The sequence below is a fragment of the Coregonus clupeaformis genome, chromosome 8 (assembly GCF_020615455.1).
Source record: "Coregonus clupeaformis isolate EN_2021a chromosome 8, ASM2061545v1, whole genome shotgun sequence".
In the NCBI taxonomy this organism is placed as follows: domain Eukaryota; kingdom Metazoa; phylum Chordata; class Actinopteri; order Salmoniformes; family Salmonidae; genus Coregonus; species Coregonus clupeaformis.
The window spans coordinates 40,179,972-40,199,114 of NC_059199.1; the positions used below are offsets into that span (position 1 = coordinate 40,179,972).

At 42.9% G+C, this 19,143-nt stretch overlaps 1 protein-coding gene across 2 annotated transcripts in view; it reads left to right on the forward strand.

Moving 5' to 3' along the window:
• LOC121572027 (adhesion G protein-coupled receptor B2) overlaps window positions 1-17,907 on the forward strand; it is a 467,080-nt gene extending 449,173 nt beyond the window's left edge. For both annotated transcript variants that reach the window (XM_041883878.2, XM_041883879.2), the window contains one exon: window positions 14,410-17,907. In XM_041883878.2, coding sequence (XP_041739812.2) covers window positions 14,410-14,595 — 186 coding nt within the window. In that variant the 3' untranslated portion in view covers window positions 14,596-17,907. The remainder of the gene's footprint in view (window positions 1-14,409) is intronic.
• The last annotated feature ends 1,236 nt before the right edge of the window (window positions 17,908-19,143 follow it).

The window sequence follows — 19,143 nt, forward strand, 5'->3', positions numbered from 1 at the left end:
ATCTATCATTTCCATGATAACTATCCAATGTGTTGTCAAATGTGTGATCAATGAAGACATCCTCTAAAATAATTTATGCAAAAAAAAACATAGGTGTCCTGTCTGTAATCAAATGTATGAAATTAAATTAAACAAATAAAATGAATGAAAATAAAACATAACGTTTAGCACACATTAATTTGCATTAAGCTTGTCTTGAGCATTTGGCGATAACTTCTCATCCACATCACAGTGAATGTCCTCATTGTTCATGAACCGCGGGAAAACCCTTTTGGCATGGCGAATCCAAGCTTGACATTGGTCTGCATTGATGTCGTCGCATGCCTCATTCATGGCCAGAAGGAGGGTGGCACGCTCATGGGGATGGCGATCGTACACCTTCCACCTCCATGCTGAAAAAAAATCCTCAATAGGGTTAAGGAAAGGAGGGTATGGGTGCAGGTATAGGGTCACGAATTGGGGATGGGCTCGAAACCATGCCTGAAACACCTCTGCATGGTGGAACCTGACATAGTCCCACACAATGACATAGATGACCCCTTCACCTTGACAGGCCTGCTCAATAAAGAAGTGGTCAGATGACGCAGATGCTAAGCTACAGGACTGTTTTGCTAGCACAGAGTGGAATATGTTCCGGGATTCTTCCGATGGCATTGAGGAGTACACCACATCAGTCACCGGCTTCATCAATAAGTGCATCGATGACGTCATCCCTACAGTAACCGTACGTACATACCCCAACCACAAGCCATGGATTACAGGCAACATCCGCACTGAGCTAAAGGGTAGAGCTGCCGCTTTTAAGGAGCGGGACTCTAACCCGGACGCTTATAAGAAATCCCGCTATGCCCTCAGACGAACCATCAAACAGGCAAAGAGTCAATACAGGACTAAGATCGAATCGTACTACACCGGCTCCAACGCTCGTCAGATGTGGCAGGGCTTGCAAACTATTACAGACTACAAAGGGAAGCACAGCCTCGAGCTTCCCAGTGACACGAGCCTACCAAACGAGCTAAATCACTTCCTTGCTCGCTTCGAGGCAAGCAACACTGAAGCATGCATGAGAGCATAAGCTGTTCCGGACGACTGTGTGATCACGCTCTCAGTAGCCGATGTGAGTAAGACCTTTAAACAGGTCAACATTCACAAGGCCGCACGGCCAGATGGATTACCAGGACGTGTACTCCGAGCATGCGCTGACCAACTGGCAAGTGTCTTCACTCACATTATCAACCTGTCCCTGACTGAGTCTGTAATATCAACATGTTTCAAGCAGACCAGAATAGTCCCTGTGCCCAAGAACACTAAGATAACCTGCCTAAATGAATACAGACCCGTAGCACTCACGTCTGTAGCCATGAAGTGCTTTGAAAAGCTGGTCAAAGCTCACATCAACACCATTATCCCAGAAACCCTAGACCCACTCCAATTTGCCACCATTTGCCTTGATGACAGCTTTGCACACTCTTGGCATTTTCTCAACCAGCTTCATGAGGTAGTCACCTGGAATGCATTTCAATTAACAGGTGTGCCTTGTTCAAAGTTAATTTGTGGAATTTATTTCCTTTAAATGCGTTTGAGCCAATCAGTTGTGTTGTGACAAGGTAGGGGGGGTATACAGGAGATAGTCCTATTTGGTAAAAGACCAAGTCCATATTATGGCAAGAACAGCTCAAGTAAGCAAAGAGAAACGACAGTCCATCATTACTTTAAGACATGAAGGTCAGTCAATATGGAAAATGTCAAGAACTTTGAAAGTTTCTTCAAGTGCAGTCGCAAAAACCATCAAGCGCTATGATGACACTGGCTCTCATGAGGACCGCCACAGGAATGGAAGACCCAGAGTTACCTCTGCTGCAGAGGGTAAGTTCATTAGAGCCTCAGAAATTGCAGCCCAAATAAATGCTTCACAGAGTTCAAGTAACAGACACATGTCAACATCAGCTGTTCAGAGGAGACTGTGTGAATCAGGCCTTCATGGTCGAATTGCTGCAAAGAAACCTCTACTAAAGGACACCAATAAGAAGAAGAGACTTGCTTGGGCCAAGAAACACGAGCAATGGACATTAGACTGGTGGAAATGTGTCATTTGGTCTGGAGTCCAAAAGTGAGATTATTGGTTCCAACCGCTGTGTCTTTGTGAGACGCGATGTGGGTGAATGGATGATCTCTGCATGTGTATTTCCCACCGTAAAGTATGGAGGAGGAGGTGTTATGGTGTGGGGGTGCTTTGCTGGTGACACTGTCTGTGATTTATTTAGAATTCAAGGCACATTTAACCAGCATGGCTACCACAGCCTTCTGCAGCGATACGCCATCCCATCTGGTTTGGGCTTAGTGGGGCTATTTTACCAAGAAGGAGGGTGATGGAGTGTTGCATCAGATGACCTGGCCTCCACAATCACCCGACATAAACCAAATGGAGATGGTTTGGGATGAGTCGGACTGCAGAGTAAATGAAAAGCATCCAAAAAGTGCCCAGCATATGTGGGAACTCCTTCAAGACTGTTGGAAAAGCATTCCAGGTGAAGCTGGTTGAGAGAATGCCAAGAGTGTGCAAAGCTGTCATCAAGGCAAAGGGTGGCTATTTGAAGAATCTCAAATATAAAATATATTTTGATTTGTTTAACACTTTTTGGGTTACTACATGATTCCATATGTGTTATTTCATAGTTTTGATGTCTTCACTATTATTCTACAATGTCGAAAATAGTAAAATATAAAAAGAAAGAAAGAAAAATTGAATCAGTAGGTGTTCTTAAACTTTTGACCGGTAGTGTACATTTGATAAAGAACAGATGTTTTTTTACTGTACTGCATCCATTAGAATACAGTAATTAGACAGTGCTGTTTAGATGTGAATAATTGCCCTGATATGGTATTAAAGTCAGCCCTTTGAAAGGCCAGCGTGACTCCTCCATCCGTAGCTGTCAACACAACACTTCTAAACCCACCCAGACACTCAGGCTTACTGTCCAGCAATGATGGTGATGATCTGTGTGTGTGTGTGTGTGTGTGTGTGTGTGTGTGTGTGTGTGTGTGTGTGTGTGTGTGTGTGTGTGTGTGTGTGTGTGTGTGTGTGTTTTTGTGTGTGTGAAAGAGCCGGGTGTGCATGTGCAAGTCTGTTTGTGTCTTTGTCTAAATTGTGAAAGATCTCTGTGTGTGTATGTGTGTGTGTGTGTTTGGGTGTGTGGAGTATATTAGTCTATAATTACAGATCTAGTAATGACATACATGTCTTATAATCACTGTAATATCTGCTTGTCTTAGCCCAATGACAGCTGGTGATTATCTCACCCACTCCCATATCCACTCTCTAAGCTCACTCCAGACTTAAGCATGGGTACTCTCATTTAGTGGGATACATATAATTACATCACATTATCCTGTCATGAAGGGAATTAAGTGTGTGTTCTGTGCACTAGAGGATTAAAGTACCCTTAACCATATTAAAACACAATACTTAGTAGCTAACCAGAGACCCATTGAAAGTTGTGAGTGTGTTCAAACTCACTTGTTTTAAAGGGGAGAGTAGAGACATATTTTCCTATACTGAACTGTAAGTCACTTGAGGAAATAAAATTGTCAAACAATTTTGCCCTTGGAAAGGAAAACGGGACAATTTGGTTTGAATAAAGACAAAGTAAATAGCTGTATCTTTGAAACCCCTTTGAGTGAATCTCTTGTCAGAAACAATTATACAACAAATTGATTAACAAACCCCCAGTATAACGATCCTTTTCCTTCCAGCCTACCACAAAAAACACATCTACCTCAACTACTAACACCCCATTGCCTTAAAACAGCCTCTATCCACTCCAAAGTGCCAAACGCCCTCTATATCCCGTAACACCTCATTTCTGACCCCTGACCCTTACCCGCCGCACTAACCACAGAGGCCTGTGTTCACCCTCACAGGTGCCGCCTCTCCCGCCTCCGAGGCAAACTGAGCCGTCGTTAGCATGCAGAATGTCCCTGGTTTACAAAGAGAGTCAACGTAAGCATGCTAAACAACACACAAACCGTAGAACCCTTTAAATTCTAACCTTTCAATGACCCCTTTAGTAGAACCTCTCCTCAGCATTAGCCCTCCCCACAGTGCCGTTACTGTGTTTGAGGTCCCTAAAGATTAGTGATTGCCCCCTAGTGGTGTGGTGGTGTTGTTGACATCAATATGGTTAGAACCTTTCTACTGTACTTTTGTTGTTGGACCGTGTGAATGGTGTTGTCCAGGTCTTGTTGTACACGTCCCCAATTGTACGCTATTCCCTTTAATAGTACACAACTTCTGACCGAGGTCCATAGAGCACTATATAGCGAATAGGGTGGCATTTAGGACATACCCCAGTCCAAATGAACTCATAGCCTCTATGCCTAGTGATGCACTGAGTGAAGATCTGGAAAGATTAGATAGGTGGACGCAAGATGGTGGAAACATATCCTAGCCTTCAGGAAGATTGAGTATTTGCTACATGACTTACACTCATCTAATCATTCAGATCTAGGAGAAGTGCATGGATAGGGGTTAGTGGTTGATTTTGGACTGGGTATAAATCTGCCATGCTAGAAAGGCAGGATGGGAGATAACGTTGGCTATTTTGACGTGTGAACCTATACAGGTGTTGGATCTGTTTCAGTGAATCTACCTAAATAAGACCTAAACCCATTGAAATGAAAGTGATAAATCCATCCATAATAAGCCAATGAAACAATCAAACAGGTTTATTGTTGCACGGCAGGTAGCGAAGCGGCTAAGAGTATTGGGTCAATAACTGAAAAGGTCGCTGGTTCGAATCCCAGAGCCAACTAGGTGAAAAATCTATCTGTGGCCTTGAGCAAGGCAGTTAATCCTGTAAATTGCTTTTGATAAGAGCGTCTGTTAAATTAGTAAAATGTTTAAAATCCCCCCATAAACGTTTTTCTCCAGTCCATAAACTAGCAGAGATAAAGCCAGACACTGAAACAGACCTGGCACCATGTGGTCTGTATGGGCAGGGAAGGCCTGTCATTGGTCAACGGTAAGAAAGCAAATGTGTGTGAGGAGATAAAGAATGCGTGTGTCAGTAGAGAAAGGTAGGGTCTGCCAATAGGCTGGCCACTGAACAGATGAGTGGATACCAGACAAATCACACACACACACACTGACACAGTCACACACACATACACAGGAGCTGCAGCACACACACACCTACAAACACACAAACACTGGCATGTGAATATACACACACACACACAAACACACAAACACTGGCATGTGAATATACACACACACACACAAACACACAAACACTGGCATGTGAATATACACACACACACACAAACACACTTGCTAAATAAACACATACACTCCGAGAAACCTGCTCACATATTCCACATGAACAAGCAAACACACACACACACACACACACACACTCCTATTCTGTTTCCCCATCGTATCCAATCTTGTGGCTGATGAGAGTGGTGGGCTTGTTAGTGGTCTCGAGCATTACCAGACATCTACCTACTCAGATACAATCCATCTCTCACAATCTCCTAATTTCTCTCTCTCTCTCTCTCTCTCTCTCTCTCTCTCTCTCTCTCTCTCTCTCTCTCTCTCTCTCTTTCTCTCTCTCGTGCTACGGCTAGTGCCATCTGAAAAACAGTTCATCTCTAAGTGATGACAGAACCGCTAGCTTGGTAGCTACTTGCCGCGGCAGGGCCCATATGGCTGCAAATGGATGGAGCCCCTGTTCAATCTAGCCTCGGTAATGGAGACACTACAAACGAACCCTTCGGGGGCCCCTGGCTAGTGCAGGATAGAAGAGAGAGAGGGATGGGCGAGAAAGGGGTAGGCTGCCTGCTGAAATATGTATCAGCCGTAGCATCTGCGCTGATGTTTAGGTTCAGAATGGCTGCACATCGTTTCAGTCTCTGTCTCCATCACTTTACGTTACATACTGTATGTCTCTTACTCTCCTTCACTCTCCACTATTCTCTCTCTCTGTCACTTTCTCTCTGTCCCTACCTCTATCCTGTCTCTCTCTAGCGCTCTCTCTCTCTCTCTCTAGCTCTCTCTCTCTCTCTCTCTCTCTCTGTCGTTCTCTCTCTGTCCCTACCTCTATCCTGTCTCTCTCTAGCTCTCTCTCTCTCTCTCTCTCTTTCTCTCTCTGTCATTCTCTCTCTGTCCCTACCTCTATCCTGTCTCTCTCTAGCTCTCTCTCTTTCTCTCTCCCCACTCACTATCTCTCGCTGTCTACCTCTCTTTCTCCCCCATCTCTCTCTCTGTTACCCAGGGTTCAAAAGGTGAATGCAGTGCCCAGCCAAGCGTTGACAGATGCACTCTAAGTTTGTGTGTGTATTTGTTGTGTGTGTGTGTGTGTGTTTGTGTGTGTATGCGTGTGTGCCTGCGTGTATGTGTGTGTGTGTTTGTGTGTGTGTGTGTGTGTGCATGTGTGTGTGTGTGCCTGCGTGTATGTGTGTGTGTGTACAGTATATGTGTGTGTTTGCATGCTTGTGTGTGTGTGTGTGTGCTCAGTTGTACGGTACAACAGCCGAGCTGATGCATATTTCATCTCTCAAATGGGCTGTGTTTCTTCCTCTCCCTCTGATTTGCTGTGAGGGAAATGAAGCGTGTTCTGGTCTCTCCAGACAGACAGATGATGTTTCAGAGTTGTGTAGAGCTCAGTGAGGCGGAGAGGAAATAAGTACTTCTACTTGATCGTGTTTTTATCCATGGTGATTTGAAATGGATGAAGTTACTCTCTGCAGTGCAGTTGATATGGCGTGTGTGTGTGTGTGTTTGTTTGGATTATAAGAATGAATTAATCAATTAAACAATCAATTAATAAATTAATCAATTTATCAACTGTAGGTCAGATCCATGTTACCATGTAACAGACATATATAGCACCACGGGGTGAGTAGCAGACCTAATTTGACCTTTTGGTTCGGTTCCAGCGTTTTTCCAAAGTTTATCTATTTATGACTGTGTTATTGAAATGCTAGCAATAGTGTTGCCTCCGCAAAGGGAAATTGTGCCAATCATAGTCACAATAATGTGAGGGTGACTCAGGTTAAGCTGAGGTGTCTAATTTTGACAAAGATCTAGGGGTTATTGAGTCAGTGAGGGCAATTTGACTGCACTACCGAACCCTTAGGTCCTTAACTCAATTTGCTGCCATCGAGCTAAATGGCTCTAAAGTATCTAAATCTCTCTCTCTCTTTTTCGTCCTCTCCTCCCTCCCTCCATCTCATTCTCTCTTCCATTCGTCCTCATGGACTGACATTTCTCCTCCTCTTTCTCTCTCCCTCTCTCTATTTCCATAATTTCCTTGTTTGTTTCCCTCTAAATTCAGCCCACAATTGAGGCATTAATTTACTAATGATTTCCTCTCATTAATGTTTTTTTATTTATTTTCATGCCCCCTTCCTCTGCGCCCAGTATACACTCATCATCTGTTTTCTCCCTTCCACACAAATTGGCCATAAAAATCCAAGGGCTGGTGCAGTGTAATGTAGCGTAGCCTAGCGTTAGTATAGCATAGCGCGCTAGCTCTCCCTGGCTCTATCAATGAGGAGACAGACCAGGCTGGAACGAAGCTAACGCTAGCTCTGATGCGCACTAAGGGGCACGATGCTAATGTATCTCAATGAGTGTCCTTGGGCCAATTAGGAGGTGAGGGGGAAAAGGGCTGAGTCACTCGCTGGAACTGTTTATGGACGAGAAACTACAACGTAACCCTGCATAGGACTGCAGCGGTTGTCTGATCTCTCGTTTGTTAGCAATGTGTAGCCTTTAATAGAATGTTTCTGTGCTGCATTCACTGGTTAAGTCACTATGAAGACCCATATTACTGCAATACAAACCTAGTTTATTATTCCACTTGAGGGTTAGTTGTACTCCAACGTAGTTTGGCCAATCAGTGATTGTTTCTAAGCTTGTGTAATAGGGCCTTGATGCAGAATAATGATTATATTATTGTTTGTGGTAATGATAAGATATCTCTAAAAGAGTTAATCTAACGTTGACATGCTTAGTTACAAAATGGAAATATGAACTCATGGCTTTGTAGGCCTAGAGGCAGGAGGGATTTGTAATGAGATTTTAAAGAGAAATAGGGGTATATAGGCATGGGACACTCAGAGAGAGAGAGAGAGAGAGAGAGAGACTTGATTATTAACTTGTGAGTGACCACCTGATCCCTGGTAGCTTCTGGTTGGTTTAGAGACCCAAAGCCCACTGTTGCCTCATCAGAACCCAGAACAATTCTAGCTACTTCCTGTATTATTACCTGTTCCTCTGGTACCCACTGACCTCTGGCCCGGGCTTCACATGCTTGGCCTCGCTTGCTGTCCAATGGTCCTTCTGTTTATATAATCATTTATCAGTCTTCTAATGTATTTATTTATTCATCATTTTAATTTGATGTCTGTGAGTAACTGACTAGCTGTCTGTTTCTCGATGGGACGTTGTTAATTCATTGCCTCTTTTTGTTTGCTTTTGTTTTGTTTGTTTTGTATGTTGTCTGGGTTGGGCTTTGTCATGCTTGGTGCTGCATGTTTCTCTGTCTTAGTTTGACTGTAGCCAGGCAGCAAGCAGAACCAAGGGCAGAAAACACCAGAAAGGTAAACCCCTCTCACCCCACTTCATCGCCCTATAGTTTGTGCTCCTACCAGGGGTATACTCTTGGGGGTCTGGCTGTGTGTTCTCTCCACTCCATACCATGGTAGAGTTCTCTAGAGACAAATAGATAGATGACCATAGATCTGTAGATCTACTAGTGTGTGACTGTGTGACTGTGTTTAGAACATACTCGGGGGGCCAGTATGAAAAAAATAAAAAAATAATAATAATGTATGCACTAACTGTAAGTCGCTCTGGATAAGAGCGTCTGCTAAATGACGTAAATGTAAATGTAAATGTATCTGTACTGATACCCCTGTCTCCTTTCCACCTGAACATTGTGTGATGCTTGTAGGTCTCTCTGATGCTTGTAAGTCTCTCTGACCACTTCCTTTGTATATTTTCTTCTCTTTGTGAACTTTGACATGTGATGTCACTGTGATGTCACGTCCTGCTTGTATAACGGTGGAGGTGGTGATGCTGTTGGTTGGTTTCCCTCGTGTTGTTTTCCTCATTGGATGTTGTTAGACCAATGGGATTTAGAAGCAGGATGGTAGAAAGAGAGGAGCTGATGAGAGAGAGAGGCCAGAAAGAGAGGAGCTGATGAGAGAGAGAGATGACAGAAAGAGAGGAGCTGATGAGAGATGACAGAAAGAGAGGAGCTGATGAGAGAGAGAGATGACAGAAAGAGAGGAGCTGATGAGAGAGAGAGCGAGAGAGAGAGAGAGAGAGAGAGGGAGATGACAGAAGGAGAGAAGCTGATGAGAGGGAGAGAGAGGTGACAGAAAGAGAGAAGCTGATGAGAGGGAGAGAGATGACAGAAAGAGAGAAGCTGATGAAGGAGAGAGAGAGATAACAGAAGGAGAGAAGCTGATGAGAAGGAGAGATGACAGAAAGAGAGAAGCTGATGAGACAGAGAGAGAGAGAGAGAGAGAGAGAGAGAGAGAGAGAGAGAGAGAGAGATGATAAAACAGCACAGAGAGAAAGCAAGAGCAAAGGATAAAGTGAAAGTAGAGGTAGGGGATGACAGAGTGATAGAGGGAAGGGCAGGTAGATACAGGAGGGGAGGTTTTAAGATGTTCTCCTAGCCCTCCCTTCTCCCTCTCTCTCTGCCATGTCATCCCTCTCCTTTCTTTGACCACTCTCTCTCACTCCTTTGACCACTCTCTCTCTCTCTCTCTCTCTCTCTCTCTCTCTCTCTCTCTCTCTCTCTCTCTCTCTCTCTCTCTCTCTCTCTCTCTCTCTCTCTCTCTCTCTCTCTCTCTCTCTCTCTCTCTCTCTCTCGCTCTCTCGCTCTCTCTGTCTCTCCATTGCCAGTGACCAGAATTGCCATAACCTTCTTCATTCTTATAATTAGATTAGCAAAGGCATAGCTTTTACATATTTCCAACTGTGTGTATGTTTCTTGCAGTGTGTGTCTGTGGTGTTTCACTTTGCAGTGTGTATGTCTGTGATGTTTCACTGTGCAGTGTGTACGTCTGTGATGTTTCACTGTGCAGTGTGTGTCTGTGGTGTTTCACTGTGTAGTGTGTACGTCTGTGGTGGTTCACTGTGCAGTGTGTGTCTGTGGTGTTTCACTGTGTAGTGTGTGTCTGTGGTGTTTCACTGTGCAGTATGTATGTCTGTGGTGGTTGAATGAGGATGAATGGCAGAGGATGAATGTGAGAGGATGAATGGGAGAGGATGAACGTGAGAGGATGAACGTGAGAGGATGAATGTGAGAGGATGAGTGTGAGAGGATGAATGTGAGAGGATGAATGTGAGAGGATGAATGTGAGAGGATGAACGTGAGAGGATGAACGTGAGAGGATGAATGGGAGAGGATGAATGTGAGAGGATGAATGTGAGAGGATGAATGTGAGAGGATGAATGATAGAAAGGGAGACTATGTAAAGCTGAGAGCCCCTGGAGGTAGAAGAACAACATTGTTGTTGTTTCAGGGCAGAGCTGTCAGTGACTGTGATTCCCCTCTCTTCTCTCTCTGTCTTTCTCTCTCCTCCCTCCTCTTCTCTTTGTCCCTCTCCATCATATCGCAACAGAGGGAAAGGCAATGGAGCATTTCGTCTGCCGGAGGTGAAAATAACTCTTTGAGTGTAAGTAGAAGAGAAGTGGCAGGCAGAGAGAGAGAGAGAGAGAGAGAGAGAGAGAGAGAGAGAGAGAGAGAGGGGGGAGAGGGAAGGAGAGAGAGCTGGACTGAGGGAGGCAGAGAGAGAGGGAGATGGAGGGAGATGGAGGGAGAGAACAGGAGAGCGTAGGCTAGGCACACACCAGCAGCACAATCGCGTTAGCATAGTCTGCCGGGGATAAAGTTAGGCTTGACTGAAGCATTACCCAGATTTCTGCATTACAAAATGTTCCTTCGTTTAGCATGCAAATTGCCTCCCAGATTAAGCTTTTAGAATTCCAGTCCGAGACGACGCAGGGAGAATTATAATCAAGCTAATATCGCCTCCTGGTGGTCAGTGCTGTCACAACAGGCAGAGTCACAACAGGCTGTGTGAGGACCACTATAGAAAATCATGGTGTGTGTGTGTGTGTTTTCTAAGATAAATGAGCAGACCTAGTTAGTATTTGATAAAGAGAGCGGTAGATGGGAAAGACAGAATGGAGAGACCGACAGAGGGTGAGCAAAAAAGAAATGGAAAGAGAGGATGCAGAGAGAAACAAAGGGATAGCAGGAGCGTGTTAAGGTGGGGCATGAACAGCATGACTCTGCTTATATTGGCCAATGTTCTTCAATCTCCGCCATCTGACACACACTGATACACACACACACACACACACACACACACACAGATACAAACACACACACACTGATACACACATACAGATACACACACAAAGCAAGGGGCTGGGCCCACGGGCGTGTAACAGCGCCATTGATTTCATCCAAATTGACTCGGATACGCATTCAGACACACAATTCATTGTCATCAGAGGGGGTAGGAGGAAGAGGACCAGGGGTTGCCTGCCAGTGAATCCATTTAGACAGATTTGGGAGGTGCTTTCAAATTGTCCACCTCAGGTGGTCGTTGGCAATAGCAATAACAACATACTACATCAGAGATTGTATAGAAGCAAGAGACTCTTTTTTCTTACTTTATTTTATTTTATTATATATATTGTATTTTTTTGCAAATAGTTTTCTTACTTAGTTAAAAAATAATTCTGCTTTGTTGGTTAAGGGCTTGTAAGTAAGCATTCACAGTAAGGTCTACACCTGTTGTATTCTGAGTGGCACAGTGGTCTAAGGCACTGCATCGCAGTGCTAGCTGTGCCACTAGAGATCCTGGTTTGAATCCAGGCTCTGTCGCAGCCGGCCGCGACCGGGAGACTCATGGGCGGCGCACAATTGGCCCAGGGTAGGGGAGGGAATGGCCGGCAGGGATGTAGCTCAGTTGATAGAGCATGGCGTTTGCAACGCCAGCGTTGTGGGTTTGATTTCCACCGGGGTGGCCAGTATGAAAAAAATATATAATAAAAAATAAAAAAACATGTATTCACTAACTGTAAGTCGCTCTGGATAAGAGCGTCTGCTAAATGACTAAAATGTAAATGTTACAAATAACATTTGATTTGATTTGATGTGACATTATAGTCATTGGTTAAAGCCATCCAACCAACTCTTACCATGAGGAAATCACCTACAGTGGGTTATCTTCCTCCCCCTCTAATATCTACGCTACAGAAGAAGGGCTTACCAACGAAAACTTCCAAAAGGACTAATTCGAGGCAGTGACTGTCCATTAACCTATCTATGCTACAGAGTTCTGTGTGATGAAGTCATTTTTATTTTACCTTTATTTAACTAGGCAAGTCAGTTAAGAACAAAATTCTTATTTACAATGATGGCCTACACCTGCCAAACCCGGATAACGCTGGGCCAATTGTGCGCCGCCCTATAGGACTCCCAATCACGGCCGGTTGTGATACAGCCTGGAATCGAACCAGTGGGTCTGTAGAGATGCCACAAGCACTGAGATTCAGTGCCTTAGACCACTGCGCCACTCGGGAGCCCATAATAAGCGTAATTTAATTGGACATTACAAATGGTTCACCTCAGGATTCTCTGACTCTGGTCCAACATTATGGCATTATGGGGTATTGTGTGTTGATTGATGAGAAACAAAATCAATTTAAACCATTTTGAATTCAGGCTGTAACACAACAAAATGTGGAATAAGTCAAGGGGTATGAATACTTTCTCAAGGCACTGTAGCTACTGGCTTGCTGGGTGGGCAGGGTTTTGATCCAGCCCTGCAACAACACACCTGATTCAGCTAATTATGGCCCAGAGGGAAGACTTTGATTAGTTGAACATTCCAATTAGGTGTGTTACTGCAGGGCTTGAACAAAAGCCTGCACACCTAGTAGTTTTCCAGGAGAATGGGAGAGAACCCTGGTCCAGGTCCATCCATTTAGCCACTGTTGCACCCATAGCATTCTAGATTCTAGAAGATAGATAGATAGATAGATAGATAGATAGATAGATAGATAGATAGATAGATAGATAGATAGATAGATAGATAGATAGATAGATAGATAGATAGATAGATAGATAGATAGATAGATAGATAGATAGATAGATAGACAGGCTGAGTCCGGTGAGAGCCAGGGCAGATTGATTGGGAGATATTGGAGATGATAGCAGGGGATAAAGCAGGTAGCGTTGAACTAAAAAAACTAAGAGAAAAGTACGAGAATGCGTTATTTTATGAAATAGAGATTATAATGCTAACGATGAGCTTATGCTAGCAGAGTATCTGTGTTCGATTTTATTTTATTTTAAATTTTACCCCCTTTATCTCCTAATTTTGTGATTACGATCTTGTCTCATCGCTGCAACTCCCCAACGGGCTCGGTAGAGGTGAAGGTCGAGTCATTCTTAACACCCGCTCGCTTAACCCGGAAGCCAGCTGTGTCAGAGGAAACACTGTTCAACTGATGACCGAAGTCAGCCTGCAGGCACCCGGCCTGCCACAAGGAGTCGCTAGAGCGCGATGAGCCAAGTAAAGCCCCCACGGCCAAACCCTCCCCTAACCCGGACGATGCTGGGCCAATTGTGTGCCACCCTATGGGACTCCCGGTCACGGCCGGTAATGACAGTGACGCTGCAACACTGCGATGCAGTGCCTTAGACGGATACGCAGCTCAGTTTGTGACATTAGCATTCATGTGGTGTGGTCAGGTGCTTTTCCTTAAGTAAGGTTGTTTTCTAGTTTGAATCATTTCAATGAACTGGATTATACCAGTCTGTAACATGCCTTTCAATTCAAAGTTGCCATACCTAGACACACAGATGAGGTGTGTTGCTATGATACACCATTAATGTGCCTCTGAAGAGTAAACACACACACACAAACACACACAATGACGCACTATATGGTGGGTTGAAGGGTAGGTTTGGGATTTGCTCTTAGTTATTAGCAATAAGCTTGTTCGGAAGTATCCCCATGGATTGATAAACAGCCAGTCTCCTTGGTGGGTTTTTCCTGAGGCGAATACTGTAGGATCAGCTTCACCGTTAGAGGTTTAACATGCAAAAATTGAACTTAGATCAGTGACTAGGGGCAACTCCATTTCTCTCCAGGAGGCAACAGATATAAGATAGTTAACCCAAATCCTAACTTTAACCATTAAGGATACAAATCTCAAAACTGACGTTAGATCAACTAGCCAGGTGAAGTTTCACCCTGCTCCATTGTTTAATAATAATAATAAAAAATAAGCATTCATTGCACACAGAAATCAAAAAGATCTGACGCTCCATTTCTCCTGTGTGTTTGACCTTTGACTCTGTGCAGGACAAGTCGACCCCAAGCCAAGATGACCAGCATTCCTGGGACAGCTTTAAGACCATGACCCCTGAGCTGTCCATCGTGCCAGGGCAGCAGAAGGACAGGATGGAGCTGCAAAACAAGACCACCTGGGACTCCTCGTCTGCCAACACACCCGACACGTCCGAGGGGGACTTCCAGACCGAAGTGTGATGAGACAGAGAAACACACACACACACATACAAAAACACACACACACACATACAGAAACACACATACACACACATACAGAAACACAGTTAACACATATTCACACACACACAGAAATGCAAAAACAGGTACATTCAGAATCAGAGAAAGACACACATACACACACATAACCACAAACACACCGGTTCAAGCGTAGACATACAGGTACCAACATGTACATACAGACAGACACACAGTACTCCTTCACACTGCTCTTCATACCCTAAACTCTGCTCTCTAAACGATTATATCATTTGTTAACCGCTACAGTGGACAAGGACAAAGGAAAGAAAACTGGTCTCTTCTATATTTTCACACAGACACTTTAAATGAGAGAACAGGGGCGTGAAAAGATACTGGGACAGAGGCATTTTTAAATGAACAAAAAACAAAACAACTTGATTTCTTGATTTTATTTGTGGGGAAAAAATGATTATCTTTCACCTGTTTGATGATTTGAAAAAAAAGAAGAATATTTCTGCACCATTCTGTTCTTTTTATAGAGAAGAAATCTCACTGATGTTTGGCACACTGTTAAACCCCTTAGGCTCACTCCCTTCATTTCTCTCCTCCTTTCTCTTCTAATGGATGATGCAAGTGCTAGTTTTTGCCCCTATTTTTTTCCAGAGGGGTTGTGGAGGGGGTGGTAGGGAGGTATAGAACGGATCATTGACATGTGCAATCCTCTGCTGTTGCTGCCGTCCAAGTCTCTCACACTCTTCTCTCGTCATCCTTTTTCAACGTTGTGTTTATTTTCCTTTTTGTATTTTTATGATTTTATGATGTCCTTCCTCTTAGTTATTTTTTTGTTTTTAGTTTAAAAAAGAAATATGAATGACAAAAAAAAACATCCAACTGAGTTTCAGTTGTTGTCTCATTGTCTATTCTATGAAAGTCTCCTTTTATTTAGGTTTTCGGTTCTTGCTTGTGCTGCCTTTTTCCTGTGAGAAGTTTTCCATTCCATCAATTTTAAAGAATGATTTATAACACATCTGTGATACGTGCGCTTGCTTTCTGAGGTAACATGCATGGCATGTTCTCAACGGTACACCTGTGGGAATTGAACATAGAGTATCATTGAGATTCACACATATTTCTGTCTTTCTTTTATCCCGTTTGGTAAAAAACGGCTTTTGACGCTCAAACTACCAACATATTTTACATACATGGATTACCAACTGGGGTCATTCTGCTCCCAACAACAAGCTGTTGGAAAAAGCAACAATCATAGCGAAATATCAACTTCATTCTTATCAAAACATCATTAAACATATAAATAATGTTATCAACAACAGAAAAACAGACTGCAATTTTAGCAAAATTACAGTTTGCATACTCTGTAAAACGAAAATATAAGTGTTTCCCTTATATAATGTGAAGCTTTTTTCCAAAGTACAATCCACATTAGTACTAAAAAGCAGATTTTCCACCAATTAATAGTAGTGTCATTTAGTTTTAAGATTTGTTTTGTAAATATAAATTGCGTCATATTTATGTCGTAAAAATGACTGCCATTTAAAGAGGTAGTACACCAAATTGTTAAATATACTTAATTTTATTGACAAAAAGGGATTCATCCATTGATCCTGAAAGACATCGACCAACAATATGGCAAAGTTTTCTTTATTTACTTATTTACGGCCAGCATCGCTGTTAGTGAAACAATGCTTGTGGTAGGGCCAATGGCAGGATGCTTCAAAAGACATGCCCAAATCCTCAGTCGCCTCAAACCAAATGCTGTAGCAGCCAAAATACCATAAGAAGTTGCACATATAGAATATTGGCGGGCATTATAGGAATTATTTTTTTGTATAACATTTTCCTTAGAATAACTATTTTTGGGAGAATACACACCAATACAGCACTGTGTGTTGTTTCAGAGGGTAGCTGGTTACAGTTCTACCTAGTATTTATACCAATGGCAGACTTTTATGAGCTGATATTTGACCTCAACTAAGCATATATCTAAGGTAATTTCAATTTTGTACACAGTCACATACATAGTTATAACCATAGGCGAGTACATAAGGTACTCCATCTGTGCAGGTGATCTGTCTATCAAGTCAAGATCACGCCAACAGGTCCCCCTCCACCCTCTAGTGGTATGGATACCTTGTTATTATGTCTCCAGAGAAACCTTGATTCAAATAAAGACTTTTTACATTTGCCCTAAAATACTTTTCGGAGAATACACACCGATACAGTTTCAGATCGTATCTGAGTTCCGTATTGCAGTTTTATCAAGTTTTTTTTATACCATTGGCAGACTTTGTATACCATTGGCAGATTTTTATATGCACAAAAATAAGGTAATTTTGGTTTTGTACTCAGTCATACGATATACGTGGTATAGAAAAGTACAATCTTAGGCGAGTATATGGGGAGCTACATTATATCTCTGCAGATGATCTGTCTCTCTGGTCTAAATCACTGATAAAGGTCCCCATCCACCCTCTGGTGGTATGGATAACTTATTATTATGTCTCCAGAGAAACCTAGATTCAAATAAAAGTATTTTATATCAAATGACTATAGGAAGAATTAGCTGGGGTCAAATGACCCCAAAGGACTTGCATTTTTTTCATATTTGCAAGTCCATATTGATACAGAAACACTAAACAATGGTTTAGATTTATTAAGAACAAGTTGACTGACAAAAGTCATGAAAAAAATTGAAGAATTGATTAAAACCGTGTTTGGGCTATAATCACAAATATGCCTCTGGGATCAAAATAACCCCAGTTGGTAATTTGAGGGTTAAGATCTTGAAACATCTGAATCAATTACAGACATAACCAACCAAAGCTGTCTATCTGTCAGGAGGGTGTAGCCTATCTGAAAGTATTGCTGTAGCATTTCCCTTCTCTCAATAGAAATCCCAGGTCTTGTTCTAAGTGCATTTCAATTGTTCTTACTCCCACTGCTTTAGAGCGCCGTATCGATCACTGTGCCATGCATCTGCTCTCAGCCCCTCAAGAAAACAGGGAAATAAAGCAAGCTATAGTTTCAGATGTAATGACCAGAGGTTATTTTGCTACTCAGCTTGTCAGTAGTTGTCTCTGTTGTGAAAGAAAGAGAGGAAGGAAAAGGTAGAATAGATAGATACTAAGGCTAACAACGCAGCCCAAATGTTCCACTTTGGTCAGAAACGCTGACAGGGTTTTTGTGGAAAATACAGAGAGGTGTGAAATCTAAAGTACATCCCCAAACATTTTTATTGTATCTCTCTTTTTCTCTCTCTCTCTCTCTCTCTCTCTCTCTCTCTCTCTCTCTCTCTCTCTCCCTCTTTCTCGGTTTGTCTGTCTCTCTCTCTCTCTCTCTCTCTCTCTCTCTCTCTCTCTCTCTCTCTGTCTCCCTCTCTCTGTCTCTCTCTCTCTCTCTCTCTCTCTCTCTCTCTGTGTCTCTCTCTCAAGTTTCAAGTTTGATTAGTCATATGTACAGGATACACATGGTAGGGCCTATACACCGTCTAACTAATGAAATGCTTACTTGCAGGTTCCCTCTCGATAATGCAACAACAATAAGACATAATAAAAGATAAGAATAAGAATTCTCTCTCATTACTCAGGCTTCCCTGGATCATGGAAATCCTTATGTAACAGTGTAGTCCATTCTATCAGTTCTCACACACACAGCTCTGGGAGTCACAGCCAAGACCTGAGTTAAATAAAACACAGGAGTGTCAGCAGGAGAGATGGTGAGGAGAGGAGACAGAGAGATGAGACTAAAATGGAGGAGAGAACAGAGAAAGAGATACGAGGGAAACATAAGAAGAGATAGAGATGATAAAGTGAGCAGAATGGGAAGAGACTCAAAAAAGAGAGATTTACTATTTAGTGCACTACATAGGGCCATGGTCAAAAGTAGTGCACTAATTAGGGAATAGGGTGCAATTTGGGATGCAACAAATAACCTTTGAGTTGACTTCAAAAAGTTAGCTTTCACATTAAAATAAAGGTTAAATACAAATATATATATTTTTTAAACATTCCGTAGGCTAGATTGACTAGCTAACTACACACACAAAAACACCCACATCTGACTGTGTATATCTATAGCACCTAATTCACTATTATCTTGACTCTCCACTCCCTTCACTACCCAGTGAGCACACACTGGATGAATCAACGTTGTTCCCACCTAATTTAAATGAAAGTGTTGAACCAATGTGGAATAGACGTTGAATTGATGTCTGTGCCCAGTGGGGAAGTACAGAGAGAGAGAGAGAGAGAGAGAGAGAGAGAGAGAGAGAGAGAGAGAGAGAGAGAGAGAGAGAGAGAGAGAGAGAGAGAGAGAGAGAGAGAGAGAGAGAGAGAGAGAGAGAGAGAGAGAGAGAGAGAGAGAGAGATAGAGAGAGAGAGAGAGAGAGAGAGAGAGAGAGAGAGATAGAGAGAGAGAGAGAGAGAGAGAGAGAGAGAGAGGAGATAGAGCAGAGAGAGAGAGAGAGAGAGAGAGAGAGAGAGAGAGAGAGAGAGAGAGAGAGGAGAGAGAGAGAGAGAGAGAGAGAGAGAG